The following is a 21,340-nucleotide window of genomic DNA, read 5'->3' on the forward strand; positions in this document are numbered from 1 at the left end:
GTGGCCATTTCCACCCTATCTTTTCCTTTTGGAATTCTTTCTTAGTCCCTGTTGATTGTGTGCTGTTCTCTGTTGGCCAGAGGAGGGTGGCTTAGAACCCAAGCCTGTCTTTACCCATTTCTGGATCTCAGTATCCTTATCTTCAAAATGAAGGGATTGAAGCAAATGATTTTTGCAGCTCTAACATAACATGGCCCTAGTATTTCCATGGAGCAGAAACTCATAGGACTTCAAGTCTAAAAATCTAGATTTGTGTGTGTGTGTGTGTGTGTTTGTGTGCATGCATGAGAGAGAGAGAGAGAGAGAGAGAGAGAGAGAGAGAGAGGGAGGGAGGGAGGGAGGGAGAGAATTTTATAGGTGATGGAATCACAAGGCACTAGTCAAACATCAGAAGTCTTTGGTTTGGGGCTGAATCGTGTCCCCCACCAAATTCATATGTTGAAGTCCTAACCCCTAGTACCTCAGAATGTGATTGTATTTGGAGATAGGGTCTTTACACAGATATTTAAGTGAAAATAAGGTCATTGTGATGGGTCCTACTCCAATATAACTGGTGTCCTTATGAGAAGAGGAAATCTGGGTACAGAGATTTGTATAGAGGGAAGATGATGTGCAAACACAGAGAAAAGAAGGCCAATTCTAAACCAAGGAAAGAGACTTGAAACAGATCCTTCCCTCCCAGGTCCCTGGAGGAACTGACCCTGCTAACACCTTGATCTTGGACTTCCAGCCTCCAGAAATGTGTGAAAATGTCTGTGGCACTTTATTATGGCAGCCCTATCACACTAATACATCTTTTATGTCTGATTCCAAAGTGCACACAGAAAAGTTTAGTGACCTCCTCTCATAGGTAAGCTCTCAGGCCTCATGGGCCTTTAGGCAAATACTGGGTGCCCTTTGGCCCGAGCTTGACTAAGAAATGCAGCCTCCAATGACACTGTAGGAAAGGAAATCTGGGAACTTTTATGACACAATTCACTCTTGCTGAGAATTTGGGGCTAATATTTAACTCTGGATATATATTGACATGGAAATTCTTGTAAAATTCACACAAAAATTTAAAATGCATATAAAAGCCTTGATTTTTATTTTAATTATTTTACTTGTTTTTTTGGTGGGGAGGGGAATTGTTTTATTTGCCTCTTTCATAATTTTTATGCTTTTTTCATTCTTGCCACTGTCTTTCTTTGCACTTTCTTGGGCATGACATTTTCCTTTTCCATTTCTCCACATTTATTAGTTTCTCCACATTTCTCTGTTTCTCCTCCTGTCACATGAGCTCTCTAGCTCCAGCGGGCCTACTTTTCTTCATTTCCTCTATAGCATCTCCCACTTGCTTCTCGCTGTCTGCTTTTCTCTCATCCTCCTTGCCTTTGTCTTAGTCCTTCTCTCCTCCGTTTTCCTTTCTTGCCTGTGTTCTGTTTCTAGCTCCAGTCTCCCTCCTCTGCTCTTTCTTCTTTCCTTTCATCTGCTTGCTGACTTGCTTCCGTCCCCTCCTTCTGTTCCCCTCCTGGATGTTTCTTTGGCCCACCTTTCCTTCTCCTCTGAGACTTCTTTTTCTTGTTGGTGGATGGGGGCTGATACTGTAAACATCACAAAAATAATTGCATTGAGAACAGGTGGTCCCCTTGGTGTCCTGGGAGACAGAGCCTTTGAGTCAGCCCAGAATGCCTGGGCTCCATAGATGCAGAAGACATCATTGGTGCTGGAGAGGTGTCTGGACCTCAGTCACTAGACCTGATATTCCAGAACTTTGGGACTCATCTCTGACACCACCCACCCCCTCCCCAACTAGAAATTGAGAGGCACTGTGTCACCTGGAAAGAGAAAGAATTAACCTGCCTTCACCCCCTCAAGCACACCTTCCAGCCACATTCACCTAAAAGTTATTTCTGTGGCGCTTGCTTCCTGACTCATCCTCTGGCTACTGTGTTCTCTGTGAACCAGGTTGTGCCTAGTCCCTTTGCATCACTCAAGGTGGCTCCCTGGGGTCGCATCTCTGCTAAGCCCCCTGTTCCAGCCTCAGCTGCAAATTAGGACCAGGAAGCAGCAAAGGTGTTATTATGTACTTCCTGGTCTCTCATCTTGTGCCTTCTGTCTGATACCAAAGTTTTGACTCCAAAGATTAAAACCTCAAGTTTTTTTCTTTTTTTGTCAACAGAGTCCCCAAGGAGACCTGAGAGCTTTTTACTTTCCTTATTCATCCTTCCTCATTTTCTTCACCTTCTCTTTAGTTCTCATTCTTTCTACTTAAATCACTAAAATGTAGTCACGTATATTCATTTGTTCACTTGTTCATTCACTCATTCAACAAAAATGTATTAAGTTATCAATGTGCATCAGATGATTTATGTACTTTTGATGGCATAGATAGTACCTCTAAGGCTTGTTTAAAGTCTAGCTCTTAGTAAGAGACACCTGCTGATTTTGATCATTAGAAATTTTTTGGTGTTCTTAGAGCCAAGCAGAAGTTTCTATTTGTTTTTATGTTCTTTCTATTTTGTTTTTATTTTCTTTTATGTTTGCCACTGGATGTGAATTTCTATTAGTTCCCATTTTAGAGTGTTTTTTTTTCTTTGCACCTTTGCAGAATACCAGGACTTGAAAGGTCACATACTTTATTCATGCAGTTATGACAGAAGTTAACACTTGTCCAACAGTTACTTTGTGCAGGCATGTGAAAAGCATTGCATGCACATTAACGACCTGATGAGGTAGATAGTACCGTTATCCCAACCTTACTGATGAAACTAGGGCTTGAGAGGTTACATTATTTCGCCAAGGGCTCTCCGCTGGTGATTGGCGAACCTAGGATGTCAGTTTTGTCTGATATCAAAGCCCAAGTTTAATTACTCTTCTCCACCGTCTTCTGATGATCAGATGGTCCAGAGCAGTGGAAGGGAGAGTTTACAATGTGGAGTGATGTAAGGTATGGACCTCTCAGGTGAGAATGGAGCTTTTTTGACCTGTGAGCCAGGAGACTACGGGACCTAGTTACTGTTTGGCTCACCCACATGGATAGGATACAGATCTCGCAGGGGTGGCCATCCCCCCCCCCCAGGTTGGCTTACCTTCTGAGCCTTGGGCATGTCGGTGTGGCGCTGGGCACGGACAGAGCGGGCTGACTTGGCAGGCTTGAGAGGCGCGCAGTACATCTCCAGCCTCCTCAGATCACAGCTCCGGAAGCAGCATTCATCCACGATTCCTGTCTGAGGCGCCCTCCGACTGCTCGAGCCATACCCCGTGGGCTTGTCTGTTCCAATCAAACGCAGAAAGGCCTGGCTTTAGAGTGGGATAATATGCTATCTCCACAGTTGCACCCAGCCCCTGAAGACTCTCCTCTCCCCACACCTCGTCAACCCACACTTTTGTGAGTCAACCTCTTCTTGAAGCTCCTCCAACAATTCCTGACCCCCTAGATCATTCTGGACTCCAGCATGTCTCCTGGAGTTGGTGCCACACTCGTTGGCAATACCTCACTCATTGTGCATTTATTTGTGTTAATTCTCCTCAAGTTCTTAGCCACCTGTAGTCAAGGATCTTGTCTATACCCAATCCTCACCTTTCCTTATATGTTGACTTAACTGGGAGGCTGCTAGGAATATTAATTAAAAGAGCATGTTTTATGTTTTCTTAATCTTGTTAGCAAATCTGCATGGTTTTTGTTGCAGGATGGCTCAGATGTTTGCTCTTTGGCTTAACTGCTTCTGTTATAACGTCAGACTGAGAATTAAAGGGGTTTTAAGTCTGGAAAGTTCTCCTCACTTAACTGATGCAGAAACCGAGACTTGGAAACCGAAACTCAGAGTTGGGAATGACTTACTCAGGGTCATTCATGCAGTAAGTGGTGGAGCCAGGATTCAAACTCGGGTCTACTCCTGGCAAAGCCCAAGTGCCTCATAGAGCCTGGGAGTCCTGTTGTATGACTCTGGACAAGTCATTTAAGCTTCCTGGGCCTCAGTTTACCCATTTGTATAGTGGGGTTAATAAGATTTTCCTTGTACTGATTGCTTGAGGATTATATGACATACTATATGAAAAGTACTTAGCATATCACCTGACACCTAGTAGGTCCTAAATAAATGTTGGTTTGTTTCCTCAGAACATCGCTTTCCAGGATCATATAGGGTCTGTGAAGAGACAGGCTCTCTATTGACTGCATCCAGAAGCTTTGGAACTTGGAACTGATGACAATACCAATGTGATAGGGCCCTTCTCCTATCACCCTAGAGAGGCCAGAACCATCATTTCTGTTTTCTTATAGAATAACCACTAGACTGAGACAGAATGAACTAAATGTCCATTTTTCATTCTGATTGCCCAGAAGGAACACCAGGAATCAAATTTCTTTTGATATTTGCAAATCAATTAGGCCTCTTTACTTGGCAAGTAGGTTTTAGTTTGATTCTATTTTGTTTTGTTTTGATTTGGACACACTTTTCTTGGCTCTAGAAGTAAAAAGGAGGCAAAACAAGTTTACATGGAACTTAAAACGTACTTGAATTCTTTGTAAACTTTTTGTCATAGTAGAACTTTTGTTACACCAAATCTTGCTTATATACCCGTATATAAAACAGACAAAAGTGAAACTGCTGTGGCTTGGGCAAGGGCAGGGGACTGGATCTTGGCTTTCTCTGTCTCCCTTACCTCCCTTGGGAGGTGGAGGGCCTGAGTCTTCTCCACTGATGTCCAAGCTTCATGGAAGAAAATTTGTGAACTATTGAGCCAGAAGGATCCAATTAATCAATGTGACATATGTTCAATTTAAATTCCTGACACAGAAGACAGCATTATATGTTAAATAAAAAGTCTTACGTTCACATAATAATGATACTGTACTTTAGGATGGAGTTTTGAAAGTCAAAATCTCCATGTATATTTTGAACTCTCTAGTTGGGGGAGATCAGACCCATGGTCATGGCCTGCTACCAAACTAGTTTGGCTGCCTTGCGGCTCGAGGGGCCAGCTGTTCATGGCATCCTCTAAGAATCCAAATGTTTTCCTGATGCTTGGCACAGGAACCTGGGGATGCTTCCTCCCTGTAAGGCAGGTTTATTGTCCTTCTTCGGTCAGCTAGGGGTAGAAACTTAGCAAGGGTTCAATTGTGGTCTCTTTGGGTGGGGTGTGCTGCTTTTGTTCAGGGCGAACCCTGTGGGTTCCTCATGGTTGAGGGATTTGGAAGGGACCGGGCAGCTGGTCTCAGTTGGAGCCTCAACGGTGCTTTCACTTGCCATTGGAGGATCAACCAGTGCAGAAGACTCTCTGCTTCTGCTCGCCAGCTGGGCCCTGGCAAGCCAGGACTTATCTGGTCCCTTGGGCAATGTAAACAATATTTTTTGTTTTTTTTTGTTTTTATAATCTTTTCCTGGAATTATAAATTAGAATAAAGATACAAATAGGCTTACATGGCTCTTTGTAATCCACAAAGGACTTCTGCATACTTTTTGCTAAGTGGCTATTTCAAGAGGCTGAAGGGGTCAGCCAGTGGAGAGTGGCTGATACACTTTGGTTTTCTCTTGGGGTGGGGAGAGAGGGGAAGGTGACTCAGCCTACTTTGAGGTAAGTGTCCCTGTCATCCACCGCAGGTAATGATTGCTCTTTGCCAAAACGATGCATTTCTTGATGGGACATGATTGCAATTCATTTGTTGAATTTGGAATAGTAATTTGATGTTTGGAGGTAATGTGGCAGGAGTAGTTCCAGAAACCTTCACACTCGGCTAACTTAGAAACAACTAATTTCATCCTTATGGGTTGAAGATGGAGAGGGATAGGCTCTGTGATTCCAGGACCTATTTAGCACCTCTGTTTCAAGAATCTCTAAAGTAATCTTCCTTCTGAGACTCCATAGGTTCTGGAGCTTCTTGCTTGCCACTGGAGAAGGACACTAACCTTCATCTCAGAACAGCATCAAACATTGTATGTATACATATTCTCTTCTTGGTGACTGTCAACAGCCATGAAACTCACCACAGGACTATTTCCTCTTGAGAGATAGAAACTAATCGTCAGCACGGCAAACAGTAATAGCACACAGCAGGCATCTGCTGTCACCTCTTAGACGAGCTCAGAGTTTGCCATGGTTCAGTCTATAAAATAGCTGTGCTTTTTTTAGTCCATAGATCAATGACTTTAGGAACAGAGAAATTTAGGACTCTTCCATAATGCTCTAAAAAGAAAGTTTACCTTATGTCTATATCTGTTTTTTTTAATGTTGTCAAAATATTACAGACTTGGATTTTGTCAAAAATGTAACTACCAGTTATTTCTAGCCACCACAATCCTAGAAAGATGTTTTTCTTTGTCTATTCACGATGTCCACAATGGACTAATTGTACTTCATTGAAAATATATGAACACAACAAGTATTTACCTTGCCTTTTAAAGTTTAATTGACCCTTTGAAGTGTCTTATAGACTTGACTTCTGGTTCTACATAAAGATATTTAACAACAAAAAAATCATTTCTCAACAATTGAGAGGCCAGGGTTGAAGGTCAAAGTTTTTCCCTTTATCTTCAAATGCCTCATATTTCTTATTTTTCAAGAACCAAAATAAAGATATTTCTTGCTATGGGCTAAAACTAGGAGCATGATGCAATGTGGTTTACCAGGAAAACAGTAAAATAGTTTGCTACAGTATCAATTTTGAGAAAAATAGGGATTTTTAATGACCTCAGAATTGCAGCTATTGTCATTATGAGTAATTTTTAAATGAGATGGAGTGAACTGTTCCATCCTTGCCTTTAAAAACTCCTCATTAAGCACTAGGTAATTATGCTCCAGTGGGCAGAATCGGAGTTGGTAGGTGAAAAAGAAACAAATGTTGGACTAATACAAGCAAAAATTTCTAATAATTTGAACTTAAGAGTGTTAAAGATGGGACTGACTTCTTTTAAATGTAATGAATTTCCCATTGCTGGAAGCAGTTAAGTAAATGTTATATGAACACCTGTCAGAGACCCTAAGAGCATATTCCTGTACTGAACACAGTGTCTGACTGCTATGGTCCTTTCTATTCCAAATATTCTGCAATAAGTAAAGAAATGGAGAAGAAAACTCACCTAGGCCAACCAAAGATTCACTATGGTTGGAAACCACTTTTACACTGTCTTCAAGAAAGAAAATATTTTCTAACTTAGAAGGTTAAAATTTGTTTTCTGTTTATCACTTGAGTTCCCCAAGATGCTCAAAACATTTTTCTGTACTCAATTCTATGACAAAAGACAGGTGACTGGGATAGTCCTTTCTACAACTAGGTATAGTCCCAGAGTTCTGTCATACCAATTATGAAGTGTCCATATACTCACTCAACTGTTAGGGTGAACAGGCATGGGTAGAATTTCACAGAATTCTCCTTGCTGACAAAGTCTTGACGTTGGAAATTTATATATTTGTGTATTTATTTTTCAGTAGGTTTCCTCCAGAGCATGCAAAACAAAGATTGCTTAGCAGACAAGTTGGCTACCACCTAACCTAGGCCTTGAGTCCTCTATGAGCAGACATAAAGTGTCATCACAGTATCTTGAAATTTGTACGGCTGTATCTTGAAAGTTGGCCAACAGACAGAATTCCAATGATTAAACAGCTGGCTTCTATAATAATAGCACTTCCCTTTAAATAATGCATGGTCAGTGGAGTAATTCAATGATCTTCAGGGCAAACTTGCTAGTTATAAGGGTTTGGGGCAGACTTTTGGCATCATTAAAACCATGCCAATTAGCTGAGTCTCACATTTTGTCATGGATGCAAGCAACTTGCTTCCCTCCATCTCTGAAGGAGAAGGCATAATAATGAGATTTAACTGGGGTCATCACTTGTAGAGCAAAGAGCTCTGGTCATTCATCATTGGTAAATATGTACTACCTTTATTGGTGCCACATAAGCTTGTGTTTCTTTATAGATTTCTGGGGATACAGTGGGGACATTGTACTCAACTTTAATTTCCTTTGAAACTTCCCCTCTTGCTTATTGAGAAAGCTTCCCTTTAATTATTTTAACTCTATTGTTGGAAACAGGAGACATTGATTTGAAGAATCAGTATTTAAATAATAAAAAATGCAAAACATTTTCCAAATAGGAAAATATCCAGTTCTGAAGATATACACTTATTACTCTTTGCGTTCCAAGGACTAAAAGTTCTCTAGAAATTGCTAACGGGGGAGGTTCTAAAGTTGATCGTGTTTTGAAAGCAGGGAAAAAGAAGTAAGACAGTTCTAGTTGTATTTCCAGGGTTATTTCTAGAAAATTCACAATTATGTGTCTGGTAGAAAATGCAAATGGATTATTAACTAATAAAAAACGAAGTTGCATTTAACTTTGATTAACTTAAGATTGATCACACAATCAAATACCATAGTTAATATCTGTAGAAGCCAGTTAGGTTTCCTACACCAACTATCTATCCATAACTTCCAGACCTGTTGACAATTTAGAATAACTCAGAATGATTAGTTTCTTAGGCAGCAGTGCTCCATGGACCACCTTCTCTAATAAAAATGCATTCAGTTGACATAATTTTGCATGGGATACTAGTAGGAAAGTTGGGTAAAATGTGAGTAATCTTAAATTTGTGTCCATTTTAGTGAGAATCACTTCTCACTTTCCCTATTTATGGCTTTATGTGGAAAACTGGACTTCTATCAAGAATTCCTAATATAAGGAAAATTGTGATAGGACCATTACCTAGACCCCAAATGTAATACATTGAATGGTTGATATTTCCTGAATTCATAGGATTTGCATTAACTTAAAGCCTTTTGATGAATCGATATTTTACCTTTAAAAATTTCTATGGAAATCAACTTGCATTAAAACAAATATTGAGATATATGTGTTCATGTGCTTAGTAAAGATATGGAAAGATGCCTTCACTACCGTAAGACCATCCACATCACTATGCATTTAGAATAACGAGAGTATGTACACACACATACTCGACCACATATCGGGGAATGAAGTGCTTGACTGTCAGTATCAAAACTGTTGTCAAAACATTTTAAAAATAGGAGTGTTTGTGAAGAACTTTTTCGAAAATATATACCTATTGCCTGCCTTATATGTTGCCAGTGGACCCTGCACATTTCTGCTTTTCTGTAGAAGATCTTTCCAAGTAGGACTGGCCTTTGGCATTTATAAAAGTGAACACAGAAAATGTCCTCTCTTCTATGAACGGCATGTCATAAACTTTTCTTGAAAACCTATCAAATTCAGTCATCAGTTTCACTTCAGCCTGTGTTAATTTTTAATTTCCAGTGTCTGCTGGTCCCACTACTTCTCAGTTGAACGAGGTCATCTTTTCTAGGAATCGCGGCTCTGTTCGACCTGCCACCACCCCCATCACTCGGCAACTCTTTCTCAGCTTCTAAATCCCCATCACCCAAAGACCAAAGTCTTCCTGTTACCCAATCAAGTCAATGTTTGTGTATCTCTGGGCCTAAAAGGAATGAAGCAGCGCTCTGTGGGGCTGCCCCTTTCTTCAAATATGCCATTTTTTTTTTTGGAAGCCCCAACTCAAGGGCAGGTGTGAAACTAGTGCTATTCGGTCTGCCTCTGTCCCAAAGGCCAGGGAGCTAAAGCGCAAGGCTTATGAGCAGGAAAACTAGAGATTCAGAGGAGAAACATTACCGTTTTAGGGCTCTTTGGAGAAATGGGCCGACAGAGTGGGAAGCAACGTGATGTATTACTTTAGCCTGATACAATGCCCTGGAGGGCGAGCGTCTTGCCAGGTCAGCACAATTTACTAGTTTAGGTTTGATTCCAGGCCTTGGAGGAGATAGATGTAGCCAACAAAATTATACTTTGGCAAGAGAAATGCTTTGCTGGACAGAAATGTTGTCCTGAGGGAATGGTTTGGTTTATCAACGTCTAAGGTAAAAGATAATCAAATGCCAGGAGGTCATTTTTGTGTTTGAATTATTTCACTTGAGCCTGCTATATAAGTTAGCTACCATTTTCCAGTTATATAGTTTCGATTAGTTAGAACATACTGCAGGGTTTGAGTATGATCTGCCTGTGACATCTGTCATACCAGTGAAGGAGGCAATGTGTGGAGTGGCTAAAAGCACACGTTTTGGAGTCAGACAGGTCTGGATTCTGCCACTTATTCACTATTCACCTTGGGCAAGGCACCAACTCTTCTAAGATTCAGATCCTCTTATGTAAAATGGACATGAGAGTATCTCCCAAGACTGTTGTGAAGGTTAAGTGAGAATGCATGTAAAGTGTTTTGCACAATGTCTGGTATGCAATAAACTCTAAATAAATGTTAGCTCTTATAATTGTTATGGAGTTAGCTGGCCAGCAAGGCTAGCTGGGCAGGTCTCCTCCTTTTCCTCTCTTCCTCTTAAAAATGCATCCTTTCCAAAGTTTGGTTGAAAAGATGGCCTTTCTAGATAAAAGAGGACTGTTCTCTATGAAAATGAATGAATATGTGTTCCTTTGAAAGAATATCCAAACTTTATGTTGTATAGACTGTCCTAAATATTTTTAATCTGGAATAGGAACTCTATGAGAACAGATCCTCCAATTAAGTCACACAAGTGATATGGGCTTATCTTGAACTCTTGTTACCTTTGATTTCTCCCAAATAATCCACTGGCTAAAATAATTGGCTTTTCAGCATTAGTATCTATTCACTTATTTCAAAACAATGCTGCAAGGCATTAGAGGGATGTGGGCAAAATACATGGTCAGGGTGGTTCCCCAATCACTTTCCACCAGCATATGTATTCCTCTCCTCTTTCTTTTCTCTTCTTCCTCTATATCTGCTTGTCTCCTGTTATTGACAGCCATTGACATTCCTTTTGCTCACTGATGCACTTTAGGGCACAAGCTCATATTATGCAGAGTTCATGGTAGGCTAAGAATTAGAGTTTAGTTCCCTCTCTGGAATGACTGAAATCTAAGGCTCCCTTTCCTGCCAACCATGCTTTGGAAATAAACAGCCACCAAGTATACAATGTCACCAGACCCACTAATCACTACTCCATCTTGGACCCACGCCTGAATGAGATGAAGACAGACAAAACAAGAGAGAATAAGAAGGGATGTTGAGGAATCACACATATGGACCTGAGTTATCTCATTTTTTTGAGAAAGGCTGTGACGGAAATTGTAAGATGAGTCCGGCTCCAATGTGGAGATTGTAGCCATGCCACCAGCATTATCTCCTATACTTACACTGTTACTGTCAGTTTACTCTTTCAGATGTGGGAAGAGAGGCCTTGTAGGCAAAACATAAGGCATTCATGAATAGGGGGTAACACCCCTCTTTCTGGTGCCACAGAAAGATGAATCAGCCAAAGGGGTATTAAAACACATTCTCTTTATTTTTAGTTTCACTCTAAAGTCTATCATTTCTCTTTTCTTTGCAACTTGGCACCTGCCCTGTGTTCTCAGGGGCCCTGCTCCCCGTCAGGCCCTGCTCACTCAGGCCTCTGTGTTTTGCTCAGGGTGCATCTGGAGATTTTCCCAGGGGTGGGTGTGACACGGTCAGGATCCAGGTGAAGGGGTGACAGCTGCCAGGGCCGTCTGGCGTGTCTGAAGGGAGAGTGTCGGGAGGTGTAGGCCCCATAAGGAGAGGCATCCGGGCCTGCATCAGGGAGTGAGGCGTTGGAGGGCAGCCTCCACAGCAGCAGAGACAGCCCTTGGCATTAGCGCAGAGAAGCAACAGCCAGAGTCAGCGACAGGTTGAACACAGGAGAGGAGGGAGGGAGGGAGCAGGGGGTTAGAGCGCTACATGGTATAAATAACTGCAGAGCGTGCACGCCAGTGCCAGTTGGGTTGTGTGTGAGGTACCTTTCATGCTGGTGTGTCAACAGCGTTGTTCCTGAATTGAAAGGTCCTGGGGAGTGTTTCTATAGCACCTAGCACAGTGCCATATGCAGAGAGGAAGTAAAAAAGAAGGCAATATGGTATACTGAAAACAACATTGGATTCCAGCCCAGATCCTTTGTGCAAACTCACAAGTCACCCAAACTCTCTGAGATTCAGTTTTCTCACATAGACAAAGTACTGGATAACATCAAGCACTCCTTCTAACAACACGACTCTAAGCATTATCTAAATGGCTAGGGGACCCGCTTTCTAATCAACAATGCGTATATGGCACATCAGTGTTTTTCCCCAATAATAGAGAAAAATACAGTGAGGAGAAGTTTGATGAGAGAGCCAGGTCTTTCCTCTTTGTCAGATTTAATTTTATATGAAAACAAGATTGATATATCAGATTGAATTTAAGAAAAGCAGGGATCAGCATTGGGTTTGATGGAGGAAAATAGGGAAAATGACCAGTATGGAGGAGGGTTTGAGTACAGGCAGGGGACAAGACCATTTGTGAGGACTGCAGAAGCCAGATCAAGGCAGGATACAGGTGTGAATTAGGAGGATAAGAAAGATAAGAGAGTCATTTGCTGGAGCTGTTGAAATACTAGAAAGAATCCAACTTCATTTTGGAAACAGATCCTAAAGGCTTTGAGGAATGAGGAAGTGGCCTCATTTGTGTGGGCACCCGGAAATGAGAATGAGGATGAGAGGAGTCTTTCTAGAAACTCCTGGGCATGGTTTTTTTTTTTTTTTTTTTAACGTTTTTATTGGATGCCCCATACATCTCTGAAGCTCTGTTCATTTCTTCTCCATCCTTCTTTATGTTATTTGGATTGCATAATCACTATCAATTTATCTTTAAGTTTGCCGATTCCCTCTTCTTCCAGTTCAAATTTACTATTGAGCCCCTCTGGTGACTTTTTTTTTTTAACATCTTTATTGGAGCATAATTGCTTTACAATGGTGTGTTAGTTTCTGCTTTAAAACAAAGTGAATCGGCTATACATATACATATATCCCCATATCTCCTCCTTCTTGCATCTCCCTCCCACCTTCCCTATCCCGCCCCTCTAGGTGGTCACAAAGCACCGAGCTGGTCTCCCTGTGCTATGCGGCTGCTTCCCACTAGCTATCTATTTTATGTTTGGTAGTGTATATATGTCCATGCCACTCTCTCACTTCATCCCAGCTTACCCTTCCCCCTCCCCATGTCCTCAAGTCCATTCTCTACGTCTGCATCTTTATTCCTGTCCTGCCCCTAGATTCATCAGAACTTTTTTTTTTCTTAGATTCCATATATATGTGTTAGCATACGGTATTTGTTTTTCTATTTCCGACTTACTTCACTCTGTATGACAGACTCTAGGTCCATCCACCTCACTAAAAATAACTCAGTTTCGTTTCTTTTTATGGCTGAGTAATACTCCATTGTATATATGTGCCACATCTTTATCCATTCATCTTTCAATGGACACTTAGGTTGCTTCCATGTCCTGGCTATTGTAAATAGAGCTGCAATGAACATTGTGGCACCTGACTCTTTTTGAGTTATGGTTTTCTCAGGGTGTATGCCCAGTAGTGGGATTGCTGGATCATATGGTAACTGTATTTTTAGTTTTTGTAAGGAACCTCTATACTGTTCTCCATAGTGGCTGTATCAAGTTACATTCCCACCAACAGTGTATGAGGGTTTTCTTTTCTCCACACCCTCTCCAGCATTTATTGTTTGTAGATTTTTTGATGATGGCCATTCTGGGGGCATGGTCTTTTAACATTACTCTTTGCAAAGCCGCATCTTCAAAAGATAAGTGACCAGTCCCAGGAGGGTTGTTAACATTGTTGACCAGAATGCTGAATTTCCTAGTATTCAGTGTGGTCAACATTTTATTTCACTAGCTTCCTAAGTGTGGGTCAATGGTATCTGAATCCTCTGTGTGATATTCAGCTTCTTCCTGGGGGACTGGTACGTAGTTTCCCCAGAAAATTCCATCTACAATTACATGTTATCCCATCTCTGATAATGTGAATGGGCTTCCAGACAGGTCATCATCTCTACCATTGGGAACCAACATCTGCCCAGGGGACAAAATTAGAAGACCATTATATACATGTTTTTTTCAAATGCTACACCTTTTTTTGGTAAGATAAACTAATGTTAAGGTTATGAAAATTTTAAAATCTGTACAAGGAGTTCTCAAGCAAGTGGTAGTATGGTTCATCAAAATATTAAGCAGGTATGCCGACTGAGGCTAAGTGGTTCATTTAGACAGAGATTATATTATCTCAGGAACTTTCAGCTAAAATCTGGACTTGTCTAACCATCCTTTATCTCTTTTTTTTCTATAGAATTTTGCTACATAATTTTCTCCCTTTCCCCTTAATATTTAATTGCTTAAACATGACCAAGAGACTTTAAGGGCTTTCCTCAAATGATTAAATTTTAGAATTTCATAAAGCTTTGGACCTGAGAGCAAATTCAAGGTCAGCTAAGAAGTCTCTTAGTAATCTGGCAAAATCACCGAGCCTGTTAGTTTTAGCCACCCCCAAATATTATTTTTCTGAATTGAGCAAGTGAAGTATGAATAAGGAGAGAGAGGTGTGGCTGGGTTGCAGCTCGTCTCCAAGCTAAATCCTGTTCTCATCTTTATTTCATCTGGGACTGATACCATGTCTACATCTCCAAACCTCATTAAATGCTTTTAGCAAATATCATTATCAATCAAGAAAAATCTCTGATTCCTTTATTTATTTTACTAAAGGAAAATATTTTCAGCTTGTGATGTTGGCTGGAGAAATCAAACTCTTCTTTATTTTTATTTTTTGTCACATACTCAAACACACTGTGAATGACCACATTGCTCTGCTCTGGGACCCCACTCTGAGGCAATGGTTTCTTGGCCTTTTAGCCAATCACTCACTTCTGTGAATTTTCTTTCTGAGAACTGGAGACAGTTGCCCCAGAAGTCATTTTCCAATTTATCACGAAACCTGTCCGTGGTTGCAGAATTAGTTGACCTCATTAGAAGCAAGCAACGTGAGGCCTGATGTGTCCTATAGCTGCGGAGGCTCCTTCGTGCAGGGACACTGGGCCAGGATAACTGCTTGTGGGATATTTTATTTCCCTCAACACTTACCTTCTGTCTGCTCTCTTTGGCTCAGATCTGGGTTTGGGAAGCCTGCATGACGGCACTGCTGATGTTAATACTTAGGCATAATTAGCTCTGTCCTAACTCTAGTAGGAAGTCAGGGCCCAGGTTCAGGGGCTAAATGCTCTCTTCTGATGCATGGTTGTTGAACAGGGAAGCCTCCATTCTCTCTTTCCAGCCTTCCAGCAAGTACCTGCTTCCTTGTAACCCCACACCTAGCCTGTCACACCTGCGAGAAAGGAGAATATAAAATCCATTGATCTCTTAATGGGTATGGTCTCCATAATCCCCACTATGTCAATTAGATGCATATTTATATGAAAACTGCATGTATAAGCCTTTAGGTTGATGAGAGGAAATGACTGTCAAGGTCTTGCAGCAGCTTCTGTATAATAGGGATAGGAGGAGAAGTGAAGCTTTTTAACCCGTAGTAAGGGTTCTGATAAGAGAATGTGGAGAGAGCTACAAACATTCTCATTTCTGAGCTGTCAGTTCAAGTCACTGACAATGACTTTTACAAAGAAGAGTGACAGGGAGAAGGGGACTGTTGGTTTAGAAATATTTTAATCTACGTCTAACGACTTGCTAATTTATTTAATTTTCTCCTCAAGCAACTTCTTGTCCTCTTCCTCCTCCTTTGCTTCCGGTTCAGGATGATACTCTGGTAAAGGTACTTGCGACATCGTAGTCTTTCCGTATCTTCTCATTGAACCAGTGCTCCCACGGTCCACCGAGATCTGCCCTCAGCAGGCATTTCCTGCAGTCAGACTATGACCCATCATAAATTCCTTGCATTCTTCAGAACATCTGGGCCTTCTTTGGCCACATCTTTTTTCCTGGTACTCAACAGGCCACAAATCACCCTGGACTTCCCCTTCCAGGCTGTTGATGTCTTAACACTCTCCTTTCAAACCAGATTCTTCTCTCATCCTTGGCTGTGGCTCTTGGCTTCCCAACCTTCTCATCTCCCCCGTCTGGGTTAGTCATCTGTGACATTACCAACTGGGGCTCTTTCTCCGAGCCTTCTATCTGGCCTGAAATGATGCATTTCTTCAAGTGTCAGAGTTACTATGCAGACCGTACTACCTGGTTTGATGCTTAGTTAAGCTCCCTTATGTTGATTTAAACACAGTAGTGCAGACGACACCTTCATGCCTCAAGAACGTTTGAGAAGACTCAAACCTAGAGGATATTGATTAGCTAGTGAGAAAGAAGGAACTATAATAAGACCTAAACGTGTAATCAAATGAGGTTTGAAGCTTTTCCATTAAACCCAAGTTTCTCTGGAGATTGAAAAGGGGCATTTCATTCTCCAGTTCATTTTATGCTTAAACTAATTTCTTTGACATTTAGAACAAATGCGTGCCTTTGCAGTAATATATTACCAATAGCTTCCCTTTGTTGAGTGCTTTCTATTAAGCTAGTATGGTAAATGTTACTTTTCATGTCATCTCATTTACAGCAACTGCATGGAGTAGGCATTATTACTATACCCATTTTACATATGAGGAAACTGAGGTTTAGCAAGGTTAAGTAACTTGACCCAAATCATATAGCTAGTAGGTTGCCAAGAGAGTTCACTTCAACTGGGGACACCTTGAAAGTGGGAGAATTCTCAGGTGAGGAAAAATTCTGAAGTTGATACCACTACTGGGATTCTTAAAGTCACATAATGCTAAAATCCATGAAGGCTATGGGGGAGGTTATCTAAGTCAGCCAACCAACCCCAGGTTCTGAGCACATGCAGTAGACACAGTTTGTAGCCTAGGTATTCCAGAGACTGCCAGAAGGAATGTCATGCATGGCTTTTGCCCTCGAGAGAAAAGTCTGGGCAGTCCTGCAGCTTAAGGCATGGCTGGTGTTGGAGGTTCACATCTCACCCAGTACACTGTGATTCTTTCCACTTTCAAAAGGGGCAGTCAGCTCTGTAGTGCAGCCAGACCATCTCGTTTCCAATCCCTTTGAATTGCACAAAATTATGACAACTTCAGCAGAAATTGAAAAATGAAATTTTACCCATAATCTCGCTATCCCAACACATTATAATATCATCATTTTTCTGTATTTTTTTCTAGTTCTCACCCAGATGCATCATCATTTTGACACAGGTACAGTCACAGCCTGAATTTCAGGTAGTATTTTTGTGTTTTTTCACTTAACATTATATTGGGAGCATTTTCCATATTGCTCCATAATCTTTATAATTATAATTTTAAAGCTGAAGAATATTTTATTGAGTAGATTTGCCACCATTTATTTTTTAAACCATTTTCCTGTTATTAGACACTTAGTCTAGTTCCAGCTTTATCATTATTTTAACTAATGCACCAATAAGTGTCTTTGTGCACATAACTTTCTACTTCTAGATCATTTGTAAGAATAAATTCCCAGGAATGGAATTACTGAGTCAAATAATATTATCAGACAATCCTATTTTGGTGAAAGTCTATAATTTTTCATAAGGACCAAAGCAGAGAATTATATCTAGATTTTCTCCCAGGATTAGAAAAGCAAGAGCCAAGGTAGAGCACAAACAGGAATCTTACCTGCATCCCATGAATTAGAGAAAAGAACCAATTTCTGTTTTCAATTACAAGTGCAGTTTCCTCTGAAGGAAACATGAGATGTAACCAAGAATTGGGCTTGGTGTACAAAAGTTTACTAAGTAGAAGAAAAACCAGGAAAAATGAAATTGATGACAAGAGACGCTAGTTCTCAATTTTCAAAATCACCAAGTACCTACAAGTTTTCTTCTCCAGGGTGGGGAGAGGGGATCCCCAGGAGCATAGCTGCCAACAGCATCACACCTCCTGCAGGGAGATGGGGAGTTTGTGTTCTAAACAGCAAAGGCTCTGCTTTCGTGCTCCTTCTGGACTCAGGACCTCCCTGGAATACCTGCCTCTTGCCCAGCCTGGGGTCTCTCAGCCTTCTTTCAGGGAGTAATATCCCTGACAACCTACCTCCCCATCTAACCCCACATTTGGCCACATCTGCCCTTCTTTGACCACGTTATTCCTTCCCTGCTTATAATCATTCAATCACAAATGTTCATTGAGCACCTACTATATTCTAGATACTGCTCTCAGTACTGAGGACGAGGTGTGAACAAAACAGACAAAAATGGGATAACAGGTCACCATGCCCTCCATGCCCCTAGTTCCTATGACAACCTTATAGGAAACTGTAGTGTGGCGATGCTGAAATCAACATTTCAATGACCATCGCCCAGAGCGATTGGAATCTGAGTCCAGCAAGGGAGTTTCTTCCTTCAGGCTCCTGTGAGAATTCTTGTCTGAGGATTTCATTCCCACTAACCTCTCTGAAGGTGCAAAATGATTATTTTGTGCATCACAAACTAGCACTTAATCTATATATTAGGCTTTTTTTTTTTTTTTCTGTTTTATGAGGACCAATCCATTTCCCCAATTTGATTTGAGGCATTTTAAGGGTGGAAATGGTGTCTCATATTTCTGTGTCTAGAAGCACAGCACTGGGCACTTATCAGGCAGTTTATAAATGATCACTGATTAGTGGATTGATGTCAAGTGCACCAACAGTACACAGAGAGGCACAGTGTGAAGAAAGTTTTACACTGGAAAGAAGAAACCCCAAATCAGGGTCCATGTCTGTGTCTCTGTTTCCTTTCTTGTTAAAGCTGAACAATGCTAGCAGTGGTTACCTAACAGTTCCCTCTGTGGGGTTGTGGTGAGTTAAGGCACATAGAGAGATTGGGACAGTGAGTGACATAGAACAAGCATTCATGAAATGTCACCTCATATCACCGTCCTCAGCATCACCATTAATGAATTAATTGTGAGGCTGTACAGCGAACTAGTGAAAACAAAGGCTCCGGAGCCAATTTGCCTGAGTTCAGACGCTGGCTCCATTTCTAATTTTGTGCCTGTGGGCAAGTTGCTTAACCTCTCGGGTCTCATCCAAAAGTGGGGGTGTGAATAGTATCCACCTCACAGGGTACTTGTGACAATGGCACGAGTGAATACTTAGTTCCAAGATTTCAGCAAAGAGTCAGTGAATGGCCACTACGTACTTGGACTCGGGGTTCAGAATACAGATGAGGACAGAAGACATGCAGTCCCTTCCCCAGCCAGGAGACTGCAGTTCACAATGCATGTTGGTGTTATTGATCCATAGAGCTAACTCCAGAGCTCACTGCAGACAGCACCTGGCCATTTCCACATCCCTTTCACACACATTCTGTCCTTCAGCCATTTCGACAACCCTGTGAGACAGATGGAATTACCCTCATTTTATAGATGAGAAAACTGAGAGCTTAAGTGACTCACAAATCTGGAAGTTCCTTTGATTTCAAATGGTAAAACTTCTCCACCCACATACCTGCCTCCTAACCCCCATGAAGAGACAAACTTCAGGTTCATAAACCTGTGGGAGTTCCTGAAGCAGCCGGGGCCCAAGGTGACTCACACGTCATGCAGTGGGTGGTTACACAATGATAAGCATCAGTGCTTCTCAAACCTGAGCCTGTATCAGTGCCACCCAGAGGGCTGGTTAAAACATCATTGGGTCCCGCCCTCAGTTTCTGTATTAGTAAGTTTGAGATGGTGCCTGATAATTTGCAATTCCAAGTTCTCAGACGATGCCCATGTCTCTGGCCTCTGTGTGATATAGACATCCAACATTTGGATATAATATATGGCTAAGTGGTGGAGTACTGGCCAGGAGGAAAGGGCCAGTGAGGACAGGCATCCTGGGAAGGACCCCTTACACTTGAAAAACTCCAGAAAGACTTCCTATCTCTTTTGATAATTGCCTAATAAAGGTAACCGTATGTCAGTCTAGTAGCAGAACCAGTTTTATTGCAAAAAGGAAAAAAAAATCATAACCCTCCAAAGTAAGAAACTACACTGAAACGAAAAACACATGTTGACCTTTTTCCCTTCCCTGCCTTTTTTATTTGCACAGTCTGTGTCGTTCTGACTTGCAGCTAGCACCTGAATACAACAAGCCAGGTCACAGGGAGGGAAATTAGAGTCTTAATAAATTCCCCGGCCAAATGGAAAACTAGAAACACAGGGATGTCCTCTGATATTGAAAGCTGCCTTTTCTAAGTACCAGGTTCAATTTATTTTTAGGCTTTCAAAATTGTCAGGTGGGTATTCAAGCCAATCTGCTCAGTTGTAAAACTTAGTTCTAGAAGACCGACTTCCCAAGGACCCAAATCTATCTTTTCTATGCCCTCACCCTTTATAACCTCCCAGGCTAACACAGAGAGGCCAAACAGGTGGGGTGGGTTTTGGGCACACCCTCAAGACCACATCATCAAAACACCTTTTCACAGAGCATTCAAAACTCATGGCAAAGGAAAGTGAAAGGGAAATGTGCCACTGAGGATCGCTTATAGAACCAGGCGGTTATATAAACTAGAGGACATTCAGTTTTGCAAACAGGAAAATCATAATTTGTTATTTGTCAGTCAGGCTACACATAAGCGTCAAAGTTTCTTGAGCAAGTGTCGGGATCAATCCTGCTGAGGAAACAGGGTTAATTAATCCAACTGCTCCCATGCAGAAGTGGCAGGAAGAGGGCAAACGCTGTTCTATTTCTTTGCCGAGCCCTTCTCATGAGAATGTCTGTGAGGCTCCCATAGCTTTAAATCAAATGGTGTCCCGCAGGCAGGAAATCCATATTGGGAGCAGGGGGAGGAAAGCAGGGGCCACTGCTGGCTTGGCAATTATAACCGTCCTCCAGGTCCCCGTTTCCATTTCCCTTTAAAGAAGAAGTTGGATTTTTAATGATTCCCTTTCTAGTCACTTCCTTCCCGTTGCCTCACTAGGTCATTTCAGTGCACGCCTTCTTCACAGATCTATTTCTGGAAAACATCAGAGGGAAAATGACCTCATTCACTAATTGGGAAGCCAATTGGGTATCCCCAGGGTTGGCTGGTACTTCTGTGTTGAGGGGTCTCCCCACCCTCCCTGGCTGTTACTTATTAGCATCCTTTGTGTACTGAGCACTTCACCGAGGCTGAAGGAGCTTGGGAAGATGTAAAACACTTGGTCTGGTCCCAAGAAACCCATAAGTTAATAAAAAACACGGACCAAGAGATCAACATAACCTGAGGGCAGAAACTTAGTCGAACTTTAGCACTGAACAGGTCCTTAGAAATCCTGTAGCCCATAGATGAGTTTTGATAAGAGGCCTGTGAATCCTCTGTGTGGTGTGTAATTATGTGTGTTTGTGGATCAGACACTCAAAAGATTCCCAAAATGTTCCACGATCTGAGGAAAGCAGAGAAGTCCAGGCCCAGGCTTGCAGAGAAGCCAGTTTTGTTCCTGTCTTACCTTTCACAAACATCCAGCTGGCCTGTACATCATATCCCAAATGCCGCATCC

The 21,340-nt window shown here is 41.6% G+C and overlaps 1 protein-coding gene across 1 annotated transcript in view; it reads right to left on the bottom strand.

Annotated features, from left to right (window-relative positions):
- Positions 1 to 1,094: 1,094 nt before the first annotated feature.
- Positions 1,095 to 21,340, bottom strand: part of IGF1 (insulin like growth factor 1) — a 56,515-nt gene continuing 36,269 nt past the window's right edge. Inside the window, 3 exon segments of the mRNA XM_029206347.1 lie at positions 1,095 to 1,477; positions 1,479 to 1,583; positions 3,072 to 3,253. Coding sequence (XP_029062180.1) covers positions 1,379 to 1,477; positions 1,479 to 1,583; positions 3,072 to 3,253 — 386 coding nt within the window. The 3' untranslated portion in view covers positions 1,095 to 1,378.

This window comes from Monodon monoceros, unplaced genomic scaffold (genome assembly GCF_005190385.1).
Source record: "Monodon monoceros isolate NGI ecotype Baffin Bay Population unplaced genomic scaffold, NGI_Narwhal_1 Super_Scaffold_6, whole genome shotgun sequence".
NCBI lineage: Eukaryota > Metazoa > Chordata > Mammalia > Artiodactyla > Monodontidae > Monodon > Monodon monoceros.